Source organism: Dendrobium catenatum, unplaced genomic scaffold, assembly GCF_001605985.2.
Source record: "Dendrobium catenatum unplaced genomic scaffold, ASM160598v2 fragScaff_scaffold_1083, whole genome shotgun sequence".
In the NCBI taxonomy this organism is placed as follows: Eukaryota; Viridiplantae; Streptophyta; class Magnoliopsida; order Asparagales; family Orchidaceae; genus Dendrobium; species Dendrobium catenatum.
In genome coordinates this window covers 397,107-421,882 of record NW_021319545.1, presented here as the reverse complement: position 1 = coordinate 421,882, position 24,776 = coordinate 397,107, and the positions used below count along the sequence as shown (strand labels likewise).

Below are 24,776 nucleotides of genomic sequence, written 5' to 3'. Positions count from 1 at the left end.
AGTGTTCGCCGAACTGTTGCGCACATCCGAGAGCGACTAGTCTTGCTTTGTAGCGGTCAATTTGGCCATTCGGTAGAATCTTAGTCTTATAAGTCCATTTGCTGCCAATGATTTGCTTGTGTGGAGGGGGTGGAACTAATGACCATGTGCGTTGTTGAATAAGAGCTTGATATTCCTTAGTCATAGCCTCCCGCCAGTGTGGAAATTGAATGGCTTGTTTAAATGTTGCTGGAGTGTCTGTCGAACCGGGATGAGTCATTAGAGAAATAAATTGTTTAGGTTTAGTGATACCCGATTTCGAACGAGTTTGCATGGGATGAGACGGTGGAATCGTGTCCTGTGGAGAAGCAGAGCTGTTGAGAGAACTTGGTGGCTGCGGAGGAGGAGGTTCGTGATCGATGAGTTGCAACTGAGTTGTGGTGTGGTTGGCGGGAGAGACCATATTTGAATAATTGTGTTGTTGTTGTACAGTAGACGACGGAACTAGAAGAAGAGGGGAAATAGGAATGTCGGATTGTTGTGATTGTCCGTTGTCTGCTGCAGCCGAAGATCTGAAAGGAAAGACAGATTCATGAAAGACTACATGTCTTGATATGTAAATTTTATTATTGGATAGGTTTAGACACTTATAGCCTTTGTGTTGGGAAGAATAGCCCAGAAATACGCAGGATTGGGATCTTGGTTCCAATTTGTTCGTAGTGTAGGGTTGGAGCCACGGGTAACATAGACACCCAAAAGTTCTTAGGTGATCGTAATCTGGTAGTTTGTTGTGTAATTTGTGATACGGTGATTGAAGTGAGAGCGCCTTGGAAGGTAGACGATTGATCAAGTAATTGGCTGTTGAGACGGCATCAGTCCAGAAGGTATTCGGAAGACCGGCTGCATGAAGTAGTGTACGAGCGAGATCCAGTAAGTGGCGGTGCTTGCGTTCGGCTAAGCCGTTCTGTTCCGGTGTGTGAGGACAGCTCAGCTGGTGGAGAATACCGAATTTGTTTAAGAAGTCTTTGAATTCATTGCTTGTGAATTCTCCGCCGCCATCTGACCGAAATATCTTTGGAGTGACTAAGAACTGGTTTTGTATCATAGCTAAAAGATGTTTAAAACAGTGAAAAGTATCACTCTTATTATGCAAGAAATAGATCCAGCTAAAGCGAGTAAAATCATCGATAAAGATAGCGTAAAAACGAAATGAATTAGAGGAAGACGACATAGGTCCCCAAACATCCGAGTGAATGAGTTCAAAAGGATGCGAGGTTACAGATTTACTATCGGAAAACTTTAATTTGTGGCTTTTCGCCATACAACACGATTGACACAGAAAATCAGAGGTGATATGAGGAATGCCGGTAGTGTTGGATCCTATGTTATTCAGAATCTTGTTGTTCGGATGACCGAGTCTCGCATGCCAGATCGCCGGAGATGTGAACCGCGTGTGAAAGGCTTGCTGTCCGAGGTCCGGTTCTACCTGAAGTTGGTAGATGCCGTTATGCAGGTGACCACGAAGAAGGAGCTGTTGATCCTGAACGTCCTTAATTTTGAAGCCATTAGAATCAAATGTGATCGAGACTGAATTGTCTCGAGTTAACTTAGATACGGAAAGTAAGTTGTGAGTTAAATCGGGAACATGGAGAAGATGGCAGAGACGAAGCTTACGAGGTGTATTTGGCAAAGGGAGCAAACCTTGACTGAAATGTTGGATCGGAATTGTGGATCCACTGGCTGTCGAGACAGAGTCATGCCCGGTGTAGATCGAGGGGTTCTGAATGGATGTGTTATCAGCCGTCATGTGGTTGGTTGCACCCGAATCCAGAACCCAGTTTTGTGCTGAATCTTGATTCGGTTGAGCAAGAAGAGCACGCGGGTTGGAGGAGTTCGACGGGTTGTAGTTGAGATTGGTTCGGTGCCAGCAGTTGAAAGCAGAGTGGCCTATCTTATTGCAGATTTGGCAGATTGGTCGAGAGCCAGATGAGTTCTGCTGAGTGTTGGTTTGATCGGAGCCGGGAAGATTCTTGTTTGAATTTGGTCGAGATTTGAAGTTCTTTTTCATGTTCTTGGACCGATATGTATTGGAGTTGTTGACGTAGAGAGCTGCGGAAGCCTGAGTTTGATCTTTCTTGGATTCTTGATTGACATGAATTTCTTCGCTACATAGGAGCGAGTAGAGCGCATCGAGATCGGCTGGAAGGGAAGATGACCGAATGTAGGTCTTGATGGAGTTGTAACAGGCCGGTAGACCGTTTAAGGTGTGAAGAATAATGTCTTCCGGATCGACGGAACTGCCAGAAGCTGCGATGGTGTCGACTATGTTCTTGATGTTGCCGAGGTATTGCTGCATCGTGGAGGTATTCATTTGAACGTTGTGCAATTCGTTCTTAAGTTGTAGGATGCGCGATCGACTCGAGGATTGAAGTCGTTTTTCCAAAGCAGTCCAGACTTCGGTGGCGGTGGAGTAAGTGATGACGTATGGAAGAATTGCAGGCGAAATCGTCGAGAATAAGGCTGAAACTATGTTGCTGTCGATGAGACGCCATTGAGCGTATTCGACAGAATTTTGATCGGACGGAGGAGTGGTGGTGCCGGAGAGATGAGCAGCGTACCCGTTGGCCGAGATGTGCTGAAAGATTTGCGAACGCCAGAGAGCGTAATTGTCGGCGGTGAGAGTATAAGGAAGAAGGTTCTTGATATTAGAGATGATGAATTTGAGCGTGGGCGGAAGAACAAGCTCTGCCGTGGTCGTGGTGTTCGCCATTGTGGATGCGGGAGGGAGCGATGATGAAGAATCTTGATCCCCCATCTAGCTTCTTGATACCATGATAGAGTAGTTCGGTGAGGAAGAAGGTGCACAGAGGAAAAAGGTAAACAGTAAATGAAATTATCTTATTCACTTTAGAGATAGATTACAGAGTTATTTATAGGCTTCGGATAGAAGCGGATACACTTAGCTGATGTGGGATGTGTTTGCATTGCTGTGCTTACAATAAGGGTAAGTTGCTTTAGATATCCAGCATATGTAACATCTGTTATGAAATTTTATTTTACTTAAATAAATATAATATCATTAAAACTGATGGTGATTATAATTTTAAATTATATTATAATCTTGTAAGAAACAAATGGCTTAATTTTTTTTACCCTTAAATTTAATTGATTTAAATATTATTACAATAATATTAAATCAAACAACTATATAATAATACGATATCTTTCCAGAAAATAATATAATATCTTTCCGGAATATATATATATATATATAATAATAATAAGAAAATAGTAGCTAAATGAGATGTGGTTGTCTATGATATACAAGAAAAGCAGATAAAAGGACGTAGAGGAACGTCTGGTTGGAGGCAAAATCCTCCATTTTTGCTCGGTATTGCTAGGTATTTTTTTATAATAACGAGAAATACCGCTCTGTGAAGACCAATACCAAGTTTTACCGAGCTATACCGAGTTATACAAAAAATACCGAGTTTTTTCTAGGAAAAACTCGGTATTTTTTGTATAACTCTGTATAGCTAGGTATAACTCTGTATTGGGTCTTCACATGATGGTATTCATCGTTATTGTTTGGTATTGCTCGGTATTTCTCATGTTTTGACACGATTTTACCTTTGATCGGACGTTCCTCTACGTCCGGTCGGAGGACGTAATAATTATTCCTGAAACAGACCCTTAAAGATGTATTTGAGGTCATATGATGGTTTTAACTACTGCATGAAAAATTAATATTTAAAACTATAACGTAATTAAAAAAAAAAAAGATAGTAGCTTTGTAAAATTTTGAATTTAGAAGCTACTAAAAATATATGTTATTTAATGTCACACAAATAATTCTAGAGAAAATGAGTTTACGAATAATGATTAAAAAGATTATTATTTGTTGCGTGTTGGAATATTCACAACAATTAAAAAATAGTGTAATGTCGTAGCTTTGCATGAAGATTGAGCACACATATAAATAAGAGAGGAGTACAAGAATTATAAGGGACATGAGAGTTTTTATGTGAAAATTCTAATAGCGCGCGTCTGTCATAGTTAAAATGATTTAACTAATATTTGTATTTGATTACTAGTGAAGCCCCTTTTCAAGAGAATATAATGGTACATTTTAATTAATATATTATTTGGTTGAAGTTGGAAGATCTATTTGACAGGAATCCAACTTATATTCTAATTTTGTAGTTGGGAGTCGGAGTTGATGTCGACGACATTCATCAATCATATAAGTGACGACATAAGTTGACATTATTAATGATGATATGTGATAAAGTAAATAGGCGTTGGAGTAGCCATACAATAATGATCAAAATATTACAGGTTGGTGGAACATAATCGGGTGATGGAGGTCGGACGATTGTAGTCGTGTGATAGAGGTTAGAGGACCATTGTCGTGTAATGGAGGACCGTAATGTGATGCCCTAAGATCTAATAGAATGATTGAAAACATAATCCTGTGATTTAACTCAATCACAAATGCAATCAATCAGAGCTACTACGAAATCTAAATAATAAAAATGCAATTTAAAAACATTTCATTTCATCTCATCAAAACACATGTACAATAATCTAGTTCTAGGATCAATCTCTCCATCAAAATAATTAAAATCAAATTGCAAAATGATTCCTTGACTATCATGCTTCAGAGAAAAATTGACACTACTTTCCAGCTCATATGAGCTCTTTTCTTTTCCTGAAATATTAAAATGATTCATAGAATGAGCACAACCAGTTTATTGGACTTCTTTCCCTAGCTCATGACATATATCACTATCTAAGGGATTGTTTGGTTGGTTAAAAAAGAAATGCAGAGTAAAAAGAATACCGGGTTATTTAGATGAATGTAAACTAAATACAAGTGAATGATTTTAGTTGTTTGATTTGAACTAATGAATATAATGTAAAGTTCAAAAATGTTGCCCGTCGACTAAGGTCTCTCCGAACTCCGGAGTTGTCCTACCAACTAAATAAATAGACTCGCATTATCTTGAGAACAACTCTCATATCACTGAATTCTTTCATTACTACATTGTAATGTGCTCTATATGATATTTACTATATCAAGCCAAGACCTTCCTCCTATTGGAAGGGTCTCATTTGTAATAAACAATAAACACTAGTGAAATCATTTCAACTAGGCCAGATCCCGTGGTTTTTCCCCCTTTAGGATTTTTTTGTGTAAAAATTTTGGTGTTCCTTATGGCTATCACACCCTTATCTCTTTATCTATATGTGTATTAGATCTTCGTTCATAACTCAGATATTAAACTATTTTTCTCTACCATATGAATGTTCTGATTCGCAACACCACTTAAGGAAAATGTAAAACTCTTATAACATATTTAACCACCGGGTCATCTAAAAGCCTCCGTTTAATGTGACCAAACCATCTAAGTCGGCTCTCTCTAATCTTATCTTCCGCTAGAGCTACTCCAACCTTTTCACATTTATGCTCATTTTATATCTATCTCTAAAGGTAAAATCACTCATCCATCTGAGCATCCCCATCTCTGCAGCCTTTAAAAATGAACATAAAATTTATTTATTTTTTAAATAATATTTACCAAAAGTTTATCGGCCTATCTAATAAAAGTAAATTCAATTAAAAAATTTATATGTTTTTTTAATATTTTAAATTTTTAATAAAACATTAAAAAAATGAAAAACAACGTGCCTCCGTTCAGAGCAAGCTTCGCGAGCCCGCAGAGTGAGGCCAGAGGTGAGCTCACAGCGGTGACGAGACCAAGAAAAAAAAATGCAATTTAAGAAAAATTTTCCTTGAAAGCTCAGCAAGTTCGTCATTTCTTCTCCCGCCTCTGAGTTCCCACCTCCCAGCCGCTTACGTGAGCTCTAGTGATCTTCTTTCTCCGGCGAAAAACGATTCATAGCAAGATGAATCGATTGTAATTCATAAAACCTAGTTCGGAGATAGAAACATAGATATAGAGAGAGATAGAGATAAAGAGTTGTTGGGGGTGAGACGATGGAAAGATTTCTGAAGGAGAACTTCGATTTGCCGGCGAAGAATCCGTCCGAGGAGGTGCAGCGGCGATGGCGCAACGCTGTCGGTCAGATCGTCAGGAATCGGAAGCGGAGGTTCCGCATGGTTGCGGATCTTGACAAGCGTTCAGAGGACCAGGCTCGCAGACGCAGCATCCAGGTCCTCTCTCTCTCTCTCTCTATCTTATAGTTTGAATCTGGTTCTTTGATGCGATTTTTGTTCTTGAACCAGTCGTTTTCGTTTTACCCCTTTCCCGTGATCTATATTCTTCGAAAATATGGTTTAGTGATGTGCAGGGGAGGGTGGATGCATGGAGATTTGGGATTTGAGAGAGAGATTTGGGGAGGGGGATGCCAATCGTTATCGGCTTATCATCCTGTTCTGCGCATTCTAGCGACGCGCATGTTACTGTTCTATCGTGTTCCCTTCTGATTCCCGGCAACACTTTAAAACTATTATGCCATTATTATTGCTGCTCATCCAGGCCGCCCAATGCCCATTCTGAATCGGTTTGTTAAAAAGTAAAAAAGTGTTTTGCCATTAGTGGTCATAATGCAGGGGCAACAAATGCTTATAGTAATTACAAATTATATAAAATGATAAAATGACTTTGTCATAAATTTTGTGTGCCAAACCTTATCAATATTGTCACCCATTTACCCCCTAAAATCCTATAAGTTTAGTTCTTCGGTCAACAGGCTCGCAGCTCTCTGCATCCTTCCGTTCTTCCATCCGAAGGCAAACAGTCGCCGACGACGATAGGTGACCAGCGATACTCTTCCATTAACCGATGTTGAAGCCGCCGGTGATGAGATTAGTTTCCCTTAAGATTGACGACGGCACCACCCGATTCCGACTTGCCACCTTGTGCTCATCACCTCTTCATACTCGCCTCTATCCTCACTATTAATATCTTTGCCCTATACACCTTCATCTGGGCATCGAAATCCACCACCAATGCTATTTTTCACATCGTTAAGAATATCTGTTTTTAAGTGCTCTCATTACAGAAAATAAAAATTACTTCTACCCAGCTGACCACCGCTGTACCGGTAGGCGGTTGCCGGGTTAATGCAATATTTAATAAAAGTAAAAATAATATGATTTGAGGTATAAATAAAAACCGAAAGCTCCCCTGTTTAGGACCACGAAGGGTTACGGATAGCCTGTACGATCTGCCTTTATTCCGTGCTTTTAATTTATTGGATTGTATAATAAGGACATGGGTTGGAAGTCTCCTCGAAGATGGGGAATACGGGAGAAATTATCAGGATATTGTTATTAAAATTCTGATAAACATGAAGTTTTTAAACCAATAAATTTATTTTAAAATAAATAGAAATTTTTTATAAAAAATTTTAAACTAAGTTTAATGATTTTAACTAGGAAATCTGAAACAGACTTTTTGCTGCGGAATAAGTCAATTGAGCGATTGTCAGGCAAGAAGCTTCAAGGAAGCTTCCTGCTTGGTTGCCGGGAAAAAAAAAAACCAGAATCTCTGCCTGCTTTCGCGGTGGGATCAGATGCCCACGTCTTTGGGACAATTTCTCTGTACTTTTCAATGGTAATGTTCTTGATTGAAGAATATAATATAATTTTCAAAATTATGAATTTAGATTAATTATTTTTCATTATTTTAAAAATTATTTAGTAATTTAAAACCTAGAGGAAATTTTCCAAAAAAAGAAAAAACCTTCATATATCATAAAAAATTTCTTGATCGAGCACGAATCTCAATGAAAATTCGCATTGAAAACTTCTATAATTAAATTCATGATCATCCAAATTCCGATTTCAACAAACTTATAGTCGAACTAAATGTATCGAAGAGATGATCCTAACGACACCAAATTCAATCCAATCCGAGTCCAAATGGGACCAAATCGAGGACTTGAAGCACGTTCGAAAGCTTCAAAGTATAAATTGGACTATCAGATAAATTCCAAATATGACATGCTTATAGTCGAATCGATCGGCTCGACGAGATCTATAAGGAATCCAACGAGCCCAATATTGTCAAATTCTAACATCATTAAGGCATTCAAATGCTCGATAAACAGTGTATGATCAAGAGAATCATTATTGGTCATCCAATCGAACCACTCCCAAGGTTACCTTGATCTTCTCGATATTTATTGGCTACGCCACTCAGAAAATTATAAATAGACTTTTTATTTTTCATTGAGGGATGGAGGAATAAGGAGGGGAAGAAGAGAGGAGAGGAAGAGAAATCTGATATCTCTCTTGCCACAAGTTCCTTCTCAACCAATGCCCAGCTACTGATCGTTGTTGGACTTCCTCCCAACCACCGACTGTCACTGTACTTCCACCCGGCCACTAATTATCATCGGACTTAACGCCCTGCCCACCGACTGTCACCAGACTTAACGCCCTGCCACCTACTATTACCAGACTTTCGCTAGGCTATGAACATTCGCCGGACTTATGCCCAACCACCGACTATCATCGGACTTTTGCCGAACTTCCTCCCAACCATGACTGTCAGCAAACTTCCACTCAGCCACAACTGTCACTAGACTTATGCCCAGCAATCTACCTTCGTCGGACTTTCTTCGAACTTTCGCTCGACCATCAACTGTCTATGGACTTTGTTGGACTCCCACCCGCCATCGATCGTCGCTAACTATGGCCTCTCTGACCAACATCGTTGACTATGGTCCTTACGACATCCGTCACTAGAAAACGGTCTTTCTAACCATTGTCACCCTCCGACTACGGTCCTTCTGATCACTGCCGCCCGACTATGGCCTTTTCGACCTACATCAACCTCCAACCATGGTCCTTTTGACCATCATTGTCAACTATGGTCTTTCCAACCTACGTCACCTACCAACTATGGTTTTTCCGATCTTAGTCGCCCGTCAACTAAGGTCTCTTCAATGGGTCATACGCTAACTATGATCTTTAAGGCCTCTGCCGCCCGCTGACTACTGTTTTTCCAATCGCCGTCGTTCCCCGACTCCGGTTCTTCCGACCATCGTTGACAGATGACTACAGTCCTTCCGACTATCATCGCTCGACTATGGTCTTTTCGACCTCCTTCGCCCGACGACTACGGTCCTTCCGACCACCATTGCCCGACTACAGTCTTTCTGACCTCCATTGCCCGCTTATTATAGTCCTTCCAGGCTATATCATTCGCTGATTATGGTCCTGCCTACCAAACAAACATTTCAGCACTGATTCTTCCAATTCTCACCATGTAATGCATTATATATGACATATATTTACTACATCAATCCAAGGCATTCCCCCCAAGGAAGGACCTCATTTGTAATCAACTACAAACACTAGTGGATTCATTCAAACTGGATCAGACCCCGTGAAAACTCCTTTTTCAGGGGTTTTCACGTAAAAACTCTGGTGTCTTTTATGAATACTACATCCCTATTTTCTTATCTATTTGTGTGCTAGATCTTAGTATAAAGCTAAGACATTAAACTTTATATTTCTCTACCACCGCGATTATTCTAGGACGCAACAAACCTAGAAGGAGACATTCTAGTTTTATTGATTATATCAAGCTAATAAATAAAAAAAAAAGATTTTTATAAAATTATTAAATATCTTTTGCCAAATTTGGCCTAAATTGGAACAAAATTTGTGTTATGCTCAAAATTCTTTGATATAATTTCAAATTTATATAATTTAAATTATTTATATATTATGTTTATTTTAAAGTATTTTCATGTTTTTAATTTAAATCTATATCAAAATTTGGCCAAAAATATACTTAATTATTTTCATATTTTTTGTTGAATTTGGTCTAGATAATAGAAGGATTTGTTGTAGTACAACATTTGTTTGTTAAACGTCTGTGAATGGCTTTCTAGTTTGGTCTATAGTCAGGGGTGGATCTAGCTTCTTTTTTAAGGGTGGACAATTTTTTTTTTTTTGTGGGGGATGGATAAAGACTCTTAGGATTGATAAAATTAGGGCAAAAAATTTTTTTTGAGGGGTGACAAAATATCTCCTCAAAATTTTAATATATATATATATATATATATATTTTAGGGTGGGCATTTGCCCATGTCTACAGTAGAGGTGTAAACGAGTCGAGTCAAGTAGTGACACTATCGAGCTAAGCTCATTTACCTCACGATGAGCTCGAACTAAAGCTCGAGCTCAAATTGAACTTGTTTAATGAACTCAAACTCAACTCGTTGTATAATATCAAGCTTGAGCTTAACTCGATTACTCGATTCAAGCTCGTTTTCATCTAATGTTACCGTGAAAATGCAAAATCCAGCGAGACGAAGAAGGAGACGTCCGCATCGGGAAGGGTAAGAGGAAGAAGAAGACTTGCTGTCAACATTGCTATGGAAGAAGCTTGTGTTGTTTCCCAAAACTTAAATTAATTAAGTGGCTATTGTTTTTTTTTTTTCATTACAATAGTTCCCAAAAAAAAAGAAAGTTAATGCTTCAACTTTTTATTCTTGGAAAACATAACTTTAATATATATATATAAGCTAGCATTTAGTAGGTTGCAGGCATTAATTATTTTAAACATTCAAATTTATAATAATTATTTAAAAATTCCTAATAGTCATTCAAGCCTTCGCGAGCCGAGCCTCATCAAGTTTGAACTTGAGCTCGAGCTCGCGGCTCAATAAGCTCGGCTCGCGAGCTCATTATTGAGTCGGTCGGCTTGGCTCACTTCACCCCTAGTCTACAATAGCAAAAAGATTTGAGAGAGAAAAGGGAATATTTCTTAAAAGACTAGCTCCTTTGCATTAAATCGGACTGACACCAATTTGAATCGCTGGTTTTTTGTTTGTCTTTGAACTGGCCAGTTCAATTGTTATTAATTTTAATGTAAAATAATAAATTTAACAAATTATTTTAAATTTATATTTATCTTTAATAGCCAATAAACTTATAATAATTATTTGGCAAAGAAGGATCATCCAAGCATTTTTATGCAGCCCTATCACTCCACGTAAGTTCCTAATTCTTGTAAACCCAAAAAGATGTATACAAAATACTGAGAGAAAGTCAGGGGCGGAGACGGACTTTTTTATCAGCAGGAACACAAATTGATGATTTTCAAAATACTCTTAATTTTTTTGGAGTTGTATTTTTTTAAAATTTTCTATGTGAAACAGTTATTTTGATCAAATATCAAATATATTTTTTGTAAATTATTAAAAAAATTATTATTATATTTTATTATTATATCACAAATAAATTTATGATTTTCTCATTTATTTTAAATATTTAGTTGTAGAGTTTTATTAAAAAATTATAACATTATACATTTTAAATGGTTTATATATATATATAATTTTTTATGATGCAAATTTCAAATTTTTTTAAACACAGTATTTTTGAAGCAAAGTTGTTAGATATAAATTATGCCATATAATAAAAGTTTACATTAAATTTTCTCATTTTGATTATTCTTTTAAAATACCTAATATAGGCCGACGAGGAAATTATGGTATTAAATTTTATATTATTAATGATAATCTAAGCAAAAAATAATAGATAATGAAACACAAATTGATATGTGGCCCACCGGATAGAGCCCCGGATACAAAAGCACCAATTCAAGGTTAAACCATGAAAATGCAAACCACACCCATTATGTTGGGGAAGGTAAATCATGCAATGAACACAAAAAGAGGGAAATGTGACCAAAAAGACATCGGGAATTAACGTGGAAAAATTCTTGAACAGGGAAAAAATCATGGAGCCACTCACACCAAAAAATTACTATGAACATTTGAGAGAAATTGTATAGATCTCTCTTTATTTATTCTTTTTTGTCTCTTTTCACTCTTACACCATTTTTTCTTACATGATCAAGCAAAGAGAAACTCACTTAAACTACCAAGGGATGCAACTCTTCATGAAAAACAAGAAAGAAAGCTGTCCGCCCATCTCGTAGCATTGCACACACCAAGTTTGTAGTGCCATGATGCCTCAACTGGTTGTCTACAGTCTGCCTAACAGTGCTGCAGTCTAGGGCTAAAGTGTCCTTGTGCCGGATTTGAAGCACCGTAGCGCTTCAAGCTTTATTTCCTGCTTGAGTCGTAGGGGCTGTTTTGGTAGAATTTAGGATTTCATTTAAGTAGGATTTCGTAAATCCTCCAAATCCGGATTTACGAAATCCTAGGGGTTAAATCCTGAAAACTGTAGTAACATCATGATAAATCCAGTTAAATCCTTTGTGACTGTTTGGTCTTTCATTTTAGGATTTAAGGCGGTTAAAAAGTTTGACATACATTTTAGGATAATTAAAGCACGACAAGAAAAGTTTAAATAAAATATAACAAAACTTTATTAATACTAATTAATTTTTAATTATTATTTATAATATTTTATAATAATTTTTTAATTTTAGATCATATTAATCCTATTAATTATTTTGAAAATAACCAGTATTTAACTATAATTTTATCAATTATTTAAATATTATTTAATTAATTTCACTTAATTATTAATATTTTAAATTATATTAATTAAATTATTCAACAATTAGAAGTCGTCTTGGTTTTACTTTTCCTCCTGTATTCGTTCGGCTGTTGTTCTCTTCGCACCTAAAATTTTCAAGAGTTCTCATCGTCGCTGTCGAGCTTTGCTCCTTCATCACACATTACCCCATTCCTATTGGACGGAAGTTACGATCATTCTTTTTATTCTGAAGCAACAACGGAGCTCTGCTTTCTGCTGAAGGTACTTTCTCCCTTTCGCGCGATCTTCGGCCAAATCCCGTACAATCCGCGAACCAAAGGATGTATCGGAAACCGGAGATTTTAGGAGCGAAGTCAGACGGAATTTTCGTCCACGGAGGATTTCGTTTGCCGTGAGATTTTGGAGTTGCATTTAGGCCGTTGAGCTGGAATTTCGCCAAATCCGGCCTTAACATCCGCCTCAAATCCCGCCATACCAACAGCCCCGTAGTGGCACCGCGCGCGAGTTTTGACCGTGTCGTGATGCTCCTCTCTTTGTCTACCTCCAGTTAAACAAAATAGTGTCGCAGTGCTGCATAGTTGTACGAAAAAAACTTTTAGTGTGGGGGAGGACCCCCCTACAACCCCCAACGAGCTCGACCGAGTGGAATTGAGGTCGTTGAAAGCAGTACAATTCAATTTTGATCGACCTAATTAGATTTCGCACAGAACTAACACCTTGTCTGTTTTAAAATTAAAACATACTTAACTTATAGAAGTAATATATATATATTATATATATATACTATATATATAATATATATATAGTATATAGTTTTTTAATATTAAAATAAATATAGTTTAGGTCAGTGGAGGCGAGGCTCATGCTTCCAAGGCCCCCATTGTAGTCCGCCAGTAAAGAAAGTTCTTAAGTTACGTGAGACTAAATATCTAAGTTGAATTATCAAATTCACAATGCTTATACTATATTTTTATATAGATTTTTTAAATAAATTTTTTATGTTCTAAATAAATTTTTTGTTTTAATAATATTTAATTTTTTTATCTAATTTATTATTTATGCACTATAAAAAAATTATTATTTATTTATTTATTAAAGATAGATGATCTAATATGAATGATATATATATATTCAAATTTATAATATGAATTTAGTTTATAATCTAGAGGAGTAAATTATATATAACCATATAATATAAATTATTATATTAAATTTATAACCTTTATGTGAATTAAATTTATATGAACGTGAACTAAATTTAAAGATTGAAGTTTTTTAAATTTTGAATTATATAAGATATTATCTGTTTTCAAGTTGTCTTCTCAACTTTCTAACACTACCGGCCTTTGTTATTTCAGGAAAAGATTCGAGTTGCTCTATATGTGCAGAAAGCTGCTTTGACATTTATTGGTGGTATGATCTCGGTTAAAGTTCAATATAGAGATGTGTTGGTAGTTATGGATCTGATACTATAATTATAGAAAATTGACTTATTCTCCCTTTGCAGCTGCAAATAATATTGAATATCATCTTCCTGAGGAGGCCAGAAAAGCTGGATTTTACATTAACCCTGATGAATTGGCCACAATTGCACGAGAACACAATTCAAAGACCTTGAAAATTCACGGAGGATTAAACGGGATATCGAGAAAATTGTCAGTTTCACTTGAAGATGGAATCAAGTCTAGTGATTTGTCTATCAGACAGAATATTTTTGGAGCCAATCAATTTCCAGAGAAGCCTGCTAGAAGTTTCTGGATGTTTGTATGGGATGCGCTACAAGATTTGACCTTAATCATTCTGATGGTTTGCGCTGTAGTTTCAGTAGGAGTGGGCCTTGCCACCGAAGGGTGGCCAAAAGGGATGTACGATGGACTTGGGATCATTCTCAGCATCTTCTTAGTAGTTACCGTTACTGCGGCCAGTGATTACAAACAATCATTGCAGTTCAGAGACCTGGACCAAGAGAAAAAAAAGATTTTTATGCAAGTTACTAGAGATGGCTACAGGCAAAAGGTTTCAATTTATGATTTGGTTGTTGGAGATGTTGTTCATCTGTCAATAGGAGATCAGGTTCCAGCAGATGGACTTTACATATCTGGTTACTCGCTATCAATTGATGAGTCAAGCTTGTCCGGAGAAACTGATCCAGTTTATGCTTCTCATGAAAAGCCTTTTCTGCTGGCTGGGACTAAAGTTCAAGACGGGTCAGCTAAAATGCTAGTAACTGCTGTTGGTATGAGGACTGAATGGGGAAGACTTATGGAAACTTTGAGCCAGGGAGGAGACAATGAAACACCGTTGCAGGTGAAGCTTAATGGTGTTGCCACTATCATTGGAAAGATAGGTTTGGTGTTTGCCACATTAACTTTTGTTGTTCTACTAGCCAGGTTTCTGGTTGATAAGGCAATTCATGTTGGCTTGTTAAAATGGTTCCCAGATGATGCCTTATTAATATTGAATTACTTTGCGATTTCTGTTACCATAATTGTTGTTGCTGTTCCGGAGGGATTACCTTTGGCCGTGACATTGAGTCTTGCATTTGCAATGAAGAAGCTGATGAATGATAAGGCACTTGTAAGGCACTTATCAGCATGTGAGACAATGGGATCTGCTGGATGCATTTGTACTGACAAGACAGGAACTTTGACTACTAATCACATGGTAGTGGATAAGATATGGATTGGTGATGCATCTAAATCATTCAGGAGTAAGGAGACCTCGGAGCATTTAAAGGCTACATTGTCTGACAAAGTACTTTGCAATCTTCTGCAGTGCATATTCCAAAATAGTGGCTCAGAAGTGGTGAGAGGAAAAGACGGAAAAAATACCATTTTGGGTACTCCAACAGAAACTGCTTTGTTGGAATTTGGATTAGATTTGGAAGGTGTTGTGGATACTACCCATCATCGAGATTGCACTAGATTAAAGGTGGAACCCTTTAATTCGGTTAAGAAGAAGATGTCTGTTCTAGTGTCACTACCAGATGGAGGAACTCGAGCTTTCTGTAAAGGCGCATCTGAAATTATCTTGCAGATGTGTGATAAGATCCTTGATTGTGATGGAAATCCCTTACCTTTATCTGAAAAAGAAACAAAAACTATCTTGGATGTCATTAATCTCTTTGCCTGTGATGCTTTAAGAACACTATGTTTGGCCTACAAGGACATGGGTGAAGCTTCAGAAGGAGATGAAATTTCTACTGATGGTTATACACTGATAGCTGTTTTTGGAATAAAAGATCCTGTGCGACCTGGAGTCAGGGAAGCAGTTCAAACTTGTGTAACTGCTGGTATAAAAGTACGTATGGTGACCGGAGACAATATTAATACAGCTAAAGCAATTGCCAAAGAGTGCGGCATATTGACAGATGATGGTCTGGCAATAGAAGGACCTGAATTTCGCAGCAAGAGCCCAGAGGAGATGAAGGAGTTGATACCAAAGCTCCAGGTATTTGTCTCATACTTCTGGTTATTTCCATTCTCCGAATGAGCTAAATAAGTATTGTCATGAACTTGTTTAACAGGTAATGGCCCGTTCGTTGCCTCTTGACAAGCATACTTTAGTGACCAATCTGAGAAGCATGGGGGAAGTTGTTGCAGTCACTGGGGATGGAACTAACGATGCTCCTGCGTTACATGAGTCAGACATAGGCCTTGCGATGGGTATTGCAGGCACAGAGGTCTGTCCTCCACACGTTAATGTTTTTTAAATTCTGACATTCAACTTTATTTACTGGATATATTATTTTCAGTGTTTTTTACCTAATAATTTCATGGGTTGTGAGGATTGTTTGGGATGCCCAACCACAAGCCATGGAAAAAAATTGATGCTTTGAGTTGTCAAGTATTAGAACGAGTTAATAGATAGGAGTCTGCCTTCATCTGTTTTAATGCAATATGCGGATCTTTTTTTCCATTATTTTTACTTTAGCAGTCTTGAATTTTCTAAGATACCTATCTTTCGTAATGGCCATTGGTTATGATATCTAAATATCAAAAAATGATTTGGCATCTTCCGCCTGATAGTCCTAGTTTTTATCAAAATCTTGCCGAATCTAAATTAAATCGGTATTAAAAGTATGGTGGAAATGCTGATTTGGGGAATGGAACTAGTTTAGAGAGAGAATATATACCATGCAAAAAGATTGATTGCTTAATTTTGTTGATGCAAGACGTCTTAGAGTTACTTAATCTTATTAATACAAGGTATCTTAGGGTGGAAGGTTTCGTAATACAGAACTAGGATGATCAATATGGAAGAAAAAGGAAAAAAAAATGCTATATGGTCCTATTCAACTGATTCATAGTATTATTTCTGTCCACTGCAGCATTACTTCCATATTTTCACAAAAAATGTTTATCTGAATGTATCTTCTTACACAGGTTGCAAAAGAGAATGCTGATGTTATTGTCCTAGACGACAACTTCACTACCATCATTAATGTAGCTAAATGGGGTCGTGCTGTATATATTAACATACAAAAGTTTGTGCAGTTCCAGTTGACGGTTAATGTGGTTGCTCTTATGATCAATTTTGTCTCGGCATGCATAACAGGTATCTTATTCAGTATTTTGGAAGCTTTTCTGCTGGATTATTTTGCACATAAGAATGATCACTTATTCAACTTCTCAGGGAATGCTCCTCTCACTGCTGTGCAGCTACTATGGGTGAACATGATTATGGATACGCTTGGTGCCTTGGCATTAGCCACAGAACCTCCAAATGATGACATGATGAAGAGACCACCCACTGGACGTGGTGAAAATTTCATCACTAAGGCTATGTGGAGGAATATCGCTGGCCAGAGTGTTTATCAATTGGTGGTTCTTGGAGTTCTCATGTTTAAGGGGAAGAGTCTACTCAAATTAACTGGTTCTGATTCCGATGTCATTCTAAACACTTTCATATTCAATACATTCGTGTTTTGCCAGGTATGTATTCTATCCACATTGATGGTAAAGTTCGAAGGTTTGAAATTACTCCCTTCCCATAATCTCCGATCCATCTTTAGTAGATTAAATAATATGCTGTATTTGATCCAAACTCTATTATTAGTATTTCGTTTTCTTGTGATCATAGAAAATTGCTAGAAATTGGGTGGCGTCAGAGTATATTCTACCCTGCGCAAAGGCATATGACACAAAATTTAACTTTAAAATGTACATTATGAACTTGTGAAAAAGGCCATCCAGACAGTTTTATGTGTTATAGACGTTTAGATGTGAAGCCCAGTTCCTCACGAAATTTCATTGCGAAGTCAAAATCTAACACATATTTGTTATGTGTTCTCATGCTTTCCTAAAAACTTCACCTAAGCTCAACAAATATGTTATCTAACTCGTATGCCATTTGCCTAAACCCTATAACTTTGTTAACCAATATTTCTAAGTATTATATGATGAGATAGTTGCTTCGTGTTGAAATGTACTTCTTGCTTTTCAACTAGTTACAGAAGTAGATGTTGACAACGTGGAAGTGGCCTTTTGAGTGATCAAGAATAGGTGATTTAGGATCTATAGGATCTTTATGTTCAAAACAGCAATTTGCTTGGTCTCCTCTTTTGGTGGTGGTAGAAGGGTTATTTGGATGGTGGTGAAACGTGTATTTAGGGTTTAGATAGATTTAGTGTTAAAACTTCTAGGTTATTAAAAGACACTTTTTTTCTTTGAGGCAAAGGTGGATAAAAAATTTAGGCCGACTTGCCTTCAAAGGTGCATCTAAGGTTTGTATTAAACCTTTTATGTGTCATCCGACTCCTGTTCCCACAACTTTACTCTCAACTATTGCTAGTTATTGCTGATTATTGCAAACCGTGAGTATAAGAAATGGATATAAGTGTTCATGTACAAGAAGAAATAAATATATAATAATAATAAAAAAGTGAGAGCAAAGCAAACAGATGTGCAAATCTAAGACCTCGTGTCATTGATTTTAAGTCCGGTCGGAAAGAATTTCAAGTGAAGCCCTTGCGTTGTCAATCTTAGATTCGACCAGGATGAAATTGAAGATCTCACGTCGTTGATCTTAGGTTTGGCCAGGAAGAAATTATCGGCAAGTGCCGTTCTGATCTCCCCGCTAGGGGAGAGGACGTTGGGAGGCTGCCGACATTCCTCAAGAGACTAATGAAATTGTCTAATTTAAGCAATTAGAGAGCAAATTGGATTTTAATTAATCAATTGATTATTTTTTAATTAAAATTATTTAATGAAAAGTAATTAGTTAATCAAAATTAATTAGTTTGATAAATTTAATTAACTAAAATCATTTAATTAATCAAAATTAATCGGTTAATTAAAAGTAATTAAGTAATTTGGATTAATTAATCAAAATTAATTAATTAAAATCAAATTCTAACTAGTTAATTTTAATTAGTTGATTAATTTAAAATCCAGGAGGAAATTTAAAAAGTCGAGAGCAATTAAAATTCATGAGCAATTTAAAAATCTAAGAGTAATGAAATTTAAATTTAATTGGTTGATTAACATAAAATGTTTAGTTGATTGATTAATCAATTAATGTGGAGAAAACCATTTTAGTAGGCAAGGATTTTGTTTAAATAAAAAAAGAAAGAAAAAGAAAGAGAAGTAAGAACAGTTTCCACTAGTCAATATGTACAACTCAACATTGTACTCTCAAATACTATTCCCCAAACTCTCAAACAAAACTCTCTAGAGTCTGACACAAACTTTGAACAAGAACCTGCCCTCTAAAACACCATGACAAAAATCTCCAACTCAACACACTGTGCAAAACTTATAAACTCTCAAACTTCGTTCTCCAAACACTGCAAACCCTTTAAACTCTGAAACCCAAGCCACCACGTCTCCAATCCATTTGCCCACACTTTCACCTGCTTCTACCCATTCCTCTTCCCAATCATAGCTGACACTTTCTACTAATCCACCAACACCTACATTCCCTTCCACACAGCAGGAACAGACCTCCTTACAGCCATCATACACATCTCTACCTCTCTCAATCCAGACAATCTGCCTATGAATTAAACTAGTAAACTTATGATGAATATAACTTACCCACAGGCAATAACCATTGACTTCAAATGATCACTACTTTTTTACAGGCAATATTAATCAAGCTTGGAATATACGAAAGTCTGCCTACATGCAATAGCTGGTGGCTTTGAATGATCATTACTTTTCTACGGACGATATTAATGAAGTTTGCAATGCATAGTAGTCTATCTATGAGAAATAACAAGGGGTGTGTAGTACACTACAATTCACTTATAAATAAAAGCAAAGAATTCGTAGTGCCTAGTTATCATACCAGACAAATAGCTTGCCTGCAAATGACAACGAGAGATTCATTGAGAACGATGTAGTTTACTTACAACAAGAGCATGATCTCCTAGTGCCTATTGAGAAAACATCCTATATGAGCTGTGCTAAGTGATAACTTAAAGGGGTCAAAATGAATTAAATGATATCTCTAACAGCTAAAATTTAACTCGTATTCACGCCATCGCATTCACAACTCTCGTACAAGCGGGCTTTCTCGAATATCAAACAAAATCTTGCACACTTTCCAACAATAATCACTTGCGCCAAATAATATATTTAAATATTTTAAAATCTCCCTCGCACATTAAAATATCATTCTCCAGACTTAAGTGCGATAGACTCACATGTGCTCCGACAGACGTGCTAAATCTGCAACACAGACGTCTGAGAATGCTACACGGGGATTAAAAGCTCGCTGATATTAAATCCTATTTTAAAACTAAACATATACATGTGCTCGTACCACTACATTGACCTCATAATCTTAAGGTCTAAGAATGTTGCGCAAGTCAAATATTCAAGTTTCACCCTCCTTCAAAGGAGTGGAGTAAACATGACTTAAATTAACAACGAATGCTTAACCATAATCGCAGTAGTGTCAGATACTCCTTCCAGCCAAAGGGAGAGAGCCTATTCCACATTATAGATAGTATGTGGAATGGTATTCATTAATCAGGATATGTTTATGCTCCTTGATTTGTAAATTTAGATTTTATAATCACCAGTTCTGTTTTCATTCCTAGACTTTTAATTAAGGCTTCGTATGGGATGGTTTTCTTGATGCTTTTTAAAGCAGCTTTGTAGTATAAAAATTAAAAATTTTGAACTAAAAAGTTACTTTAAAAAGCAATAAAAAAGATGTCCCAAACGAACCCTAAGATTTTGTTATTGCAAGCTATGTCTTCATTCATTTAATGTCTTCATTCATTTATTCATCAATTTTCATCTCTTGGTCTCCTCTACCCATCAGCTATTCAACGAAATAAACAGCAGAGAGATGGAGAAAATCAATGTCTTCCGAGGATTTTTTACCAGCTGGATATTTTCCGTAGTCCTAATCTCGACGCTGGTCTTTCAAGTAATCATCGTTGAATTCCTTGGTGCTTTTGCTAACACAGTTCCATTAAGCTGGCAATTATGGCTTCTCAGCGTTCTTATTGGATCAGTGAGCTTAATCATAGCTGTGATACTCAAGTTCATACCAGTTGGTTCAGCGAAACTCCCTTCCCACAGCCACAATGGTTACCACCCCATCCCAAATGACCATGAACAAGTCTAAAAGGTATGTACTCAAAATTCTCATAACTTTATAATATAATTTATATTAGAATACATTTAAAAATCATCAAATTTATCAGTAATTACGTACGTTGAACTAATCCTATAATCTGTTGTAAATATGAACTACTTGAGCTTTTATTTGGGATAATTTTTTTATGACTTTTTAAAATAATTTTTTAGAATTAAGTGAAATTCAATATATGTTCTTTATATCAATTTGTTCGCAATTTTGCGTAGAATTTTATAAAATTTATTTCGTCAAAATATGCTAACTTTGAAATTTCACTTAAATCTCATCGCAGCATATCGAAATGCGTGTGACGCCTAAAATTGTCGATTTCGGGTTTTACAACAAAGAGCGAATTTCTAGTCATGAATATCACTATGATTCATTCTAAAATCATCTCTTGCCAGTAAGGACGTGACATGTGTCATTTAACCACTGGTTTTCGCCACCAAATAAAATTATAGGTAAACGGTTATGATTGGGGCCCTCTGATCAGCTGGTTTTACCGCCAAGTTGCACCACTAAATTACGGTCGTGGCCAGAGCCCGTATGCTCCCCAACGACTCTAAACACTTTAGTAATGAATCAATTCGGTATAATCGCTATGGCACAAAACTCTTTGTTAGCTAAGGTGGACTCATATTTGTCCTTTTAAGCAAACATTCACCCAAAATCTACAATTTACTGTTGTACGAAACAACACATGGAGCCGACAATGAGCCTTCGATCAGGCTAGGTCGACTACCTCCTCTGACTAAGTAAACTAAGGAACATAATGACCTGAGACTACAGAAATATGGGATCTTACTCGGGTTCATCATCATTCCTCCTACCATCTTCTTTAAGTGCACTATAATTAAATTTTAATTTTCAATATCAAATTCTACGACTATTATATGTTGGGTACTAAGTTTCTATTCTAACGACTAGTCTTAATCGAAAGTTTTCTCTCGTTATTGAGAGGGGAAATTTACTATAGGGGCTTGCGCCTACAGGAAACATGAATTCTTATCATATAAGTTCTCGTAAAATTAGAGCGAAATTTTTGAGTAGTGTCTTATCTAAAAACTCAATGTCTAATGAAAAATTACCTCGGAACCTAAACTCGTTAAAACTCTCCTCACTAACAAACAAAAGGAAAGGACCACGGAGAGTCCGGAGTGTGAATTTTTAGAGCCCACATGATAGTTACCTTGACCTTTGTCATACAATGAGATTTCCATATTGGGTGATTGGCATTGAACAGTAAATGTTCGAATAGTAATAGTTGAAACTAGAAGCCTTCCCAAGTGAAGAGGAAATTGATGATTCTCATAAGTGTTGGTGACCTCCAAGGTGGTCTGGTATAAGAGGCCATAAGCTTTTCGTTATACTTGGTGATTGTATTTGGTTGAGGACTTATGCTCAATTTTTTGGATAAAATCAAACATAGAGAGAGGGGGAAAGAATACTAGCGAGGTAGAAATAAAATGATCTCAAGTTCACAAATATTAGTATATCTCTAGAGTAGTGGATACTTTTCTCTTCACGCTTTCGTGGATGAAGTGGGATCTTGTCATACTATGTAAACTCACTTGTATTTTTTATCTGTTGTTCTCTATGCATATTATTTTTTTCTTTTCTCGTGATCATCATTGCCTCCCTAATAGTGAAAACACTAATTGATTGAATTTTTACTGTGCTGAAAGGTGTACTAGTTTTGCTTTACACAATAATCTTTTCATTCATTGTGAGATATCCTAAGGTAATTTTGTAGTAGCCTGCATATTGTGATATCGATAGCCCAGAGTTACAGAAGCATGTAAAGGATATACCCTATCACATATTATAAATTTAATAGATTGATGCAAGACATGGTTTAAGTATTCTAAAACAGATGCGCTATGGTATACCAAAAAATTTTACAAAACCTCACCAAACATAGAAGGCCAAAACTCTTAATTTAACAACTATTTATTACATCTGATGAAAATTAGGAAAAAAAAGTCCTTTTTCTCCTTTTAAAAGTTAAATTTTCATTTAAATCTAATAAAAAAAATATTTTGTAATACTTTTCTAACCAAGTCTTTGTAGGTCTTCCTCTTAGTCCAACCCCTAAAAAAAAGTCATTTCTAATAGCAAGATTTATAAATGGTATAAAATAGAAGGAAAAAAATCAATAGAACAAGCCTCATATAGAATTCTCCCACTTATTCAAAGAGTTGACTCTCAGAAGTATAGGACTAACAAATTCAACTATGACTTTGTTCAAATCTATAGATATTTTATTTGCAAGTGTGAAACCCCTAATTAAGTATTAAAAAGAACCCAAAAAAGAACAGTCAGCGGTCGCAATTACATAGCTGAATATTTGCTAGAGTAGTTAATCGCAGTAGTGTCAGATACTCCTTCCAGCCAGGAATGGCATTCCTTAATCAGGATATGTTTATGCTCCTTGATTTTTAAATTTAGATTTTATAATCACCGGTTCTGTTTTCATTTCTAGACTTTTAATTAAGGCTTCGTATGGGACGGCTTTCTTGCTTCTTCTTAAAGCAGCTTTATAGAATAAAAATTAAAATTTTTGTACGAAAAAGTTACTTTAAAAAGCAATAAGAAAGATGTCCCAAACGAACCCTAAGATTTTGTTATTGCAAGCTATGTCTTCATTCATTTATTCATCAATTTTCATCTCTTGGTCTCCTCTACCCATCAGCTATTCAACGAAATAAACAGCAGAGAGATGGAGAAAATCAATGTCTTCCGAGGATTTTTTACCAGCTGGATCTTTTCCGTAGTCCTAATCTCGACGCTGGTCTTTCAAGTAATCATCGTTGAGTTCCTTGGTGCTTTTGCTAACACAGTTCCATTAAGCTGGCAATTATGGCTTCTCAGCGTTCTAATTGGATCAGTGAGCTTAATCATAGCTGTGATACTCAAGTTCATACCAGTTGGTTCAGCGAAACTCCCTTCCCACACCCACAATGGTTACCACCCCATCCCAAATGACCATGAACAAGTCTAAAAGGTATGTACTCAAAATTCTCATAACTTTTTAATATAATTTATATTAGAATACATTTAAAAATCATCAAATTTATCAGTAATTACGTACGTTGAACTAATCCTATAATCTGTTGTAAATATGAACTACTTGAGCTTTTATTTGGGATAATTTTTTTATGACTTTTTAAAATAATTTTTTAGTAAAAAATTTCCAATTCAATATATTTTTTAATGAAAAGCTGCTTTAAAAAGCAGTAAGAAAATTATCTCAAATGAAGCCTTAATTTTTTTTTATTTTGAGCAAAAGATGCTTATGTTCAGGGATTGATAGCTGGTATTGAATTGCAGGACTGACTGCTGGCATTTACTCAGGGATAACATATGGGCTGAGAGAGGCCAGAGGAACACATGATTGGGTAATTTCTTAATGCTTTGCTCCAGAATTAGTGAATTTCATGTCGAACTTCAAAATAAATGATAGTAATTATATATTTTGATTTATATGAATCTCATTTTTCTCATAATTTGTGATTAACTTTACGTTTAAGTAATTAAGGGACTAAATTGATAATTTCAACTAGTTTGAGAGAGATCATTTTGATTGTAACCTCAATTTATATTGGTTTTCATCAAAAATTATCTTGATCAAGCACTAATCTATATGAGTAATTGATTTGGAAACTTAGAAGATTAAATTTGGGACCATCCAATTTCTGATAATAATAAACTTATAGTCAAATTGAACGTCTTGACAAGATGAATG

The 24,776-nt window shown here is 36.2% G+C and overlaps 1 protein-coding gene across 1 annotated transcript; it reads left to right on the top strand.

Moving 5' to 3' along the window:
* Positions 1–5,804: 5,804 nt before the first annotated feature.
* LOC110102249 (probable calcium-transporting ATPase 8, plasma membrane-type) lies at positions 5,805–21,067 on the top strand. The gene is made up of 7 exons (XM_020830498.2): positions 5,805–6,157; positions 13,795–13,849; positions 13,944–15,886; positions 15,963–16,118; positions 16,822–16,993; positions 17,072–17,370; positions 20,711–21,067. Exons 1-7 carry the CDS (start codon positions 5,981–5,983, stop codon positions 21,017–21,019), a joined length of 3,111 nt encoding a protein of 1,036 aa, XP_020686157.1. The 5' UTR covers positions 5,805–5,980; the 3' UTR covers positions 21,020–21,067.
* Positions 21,068–24,776: the final 3,709 nt, after the last annotated feature.

Coding starts and splice junctions, on each gene's coding strand:
- LOC110102249 (XM_020830498.2), top strand. CDS start 5,981: ATGGAAAGATTTCTGAAGGAGAACTTCGATTTGCCGGCGAAGAATCCG. Junction 13,850..13,943: donor TGCTTTGACATTTATTGGTG/GTATGATCTCGG, acceptor CTCCCTTTGCAG/CTGCAAATAATATTGAATAT. Junction 17,371..20,710: donor ATACATTCGTGTTTTGCCAG/GTATGTATTCTA, acceptor TCTACCCATCAG/CTATTCAACGAAATAAACAG.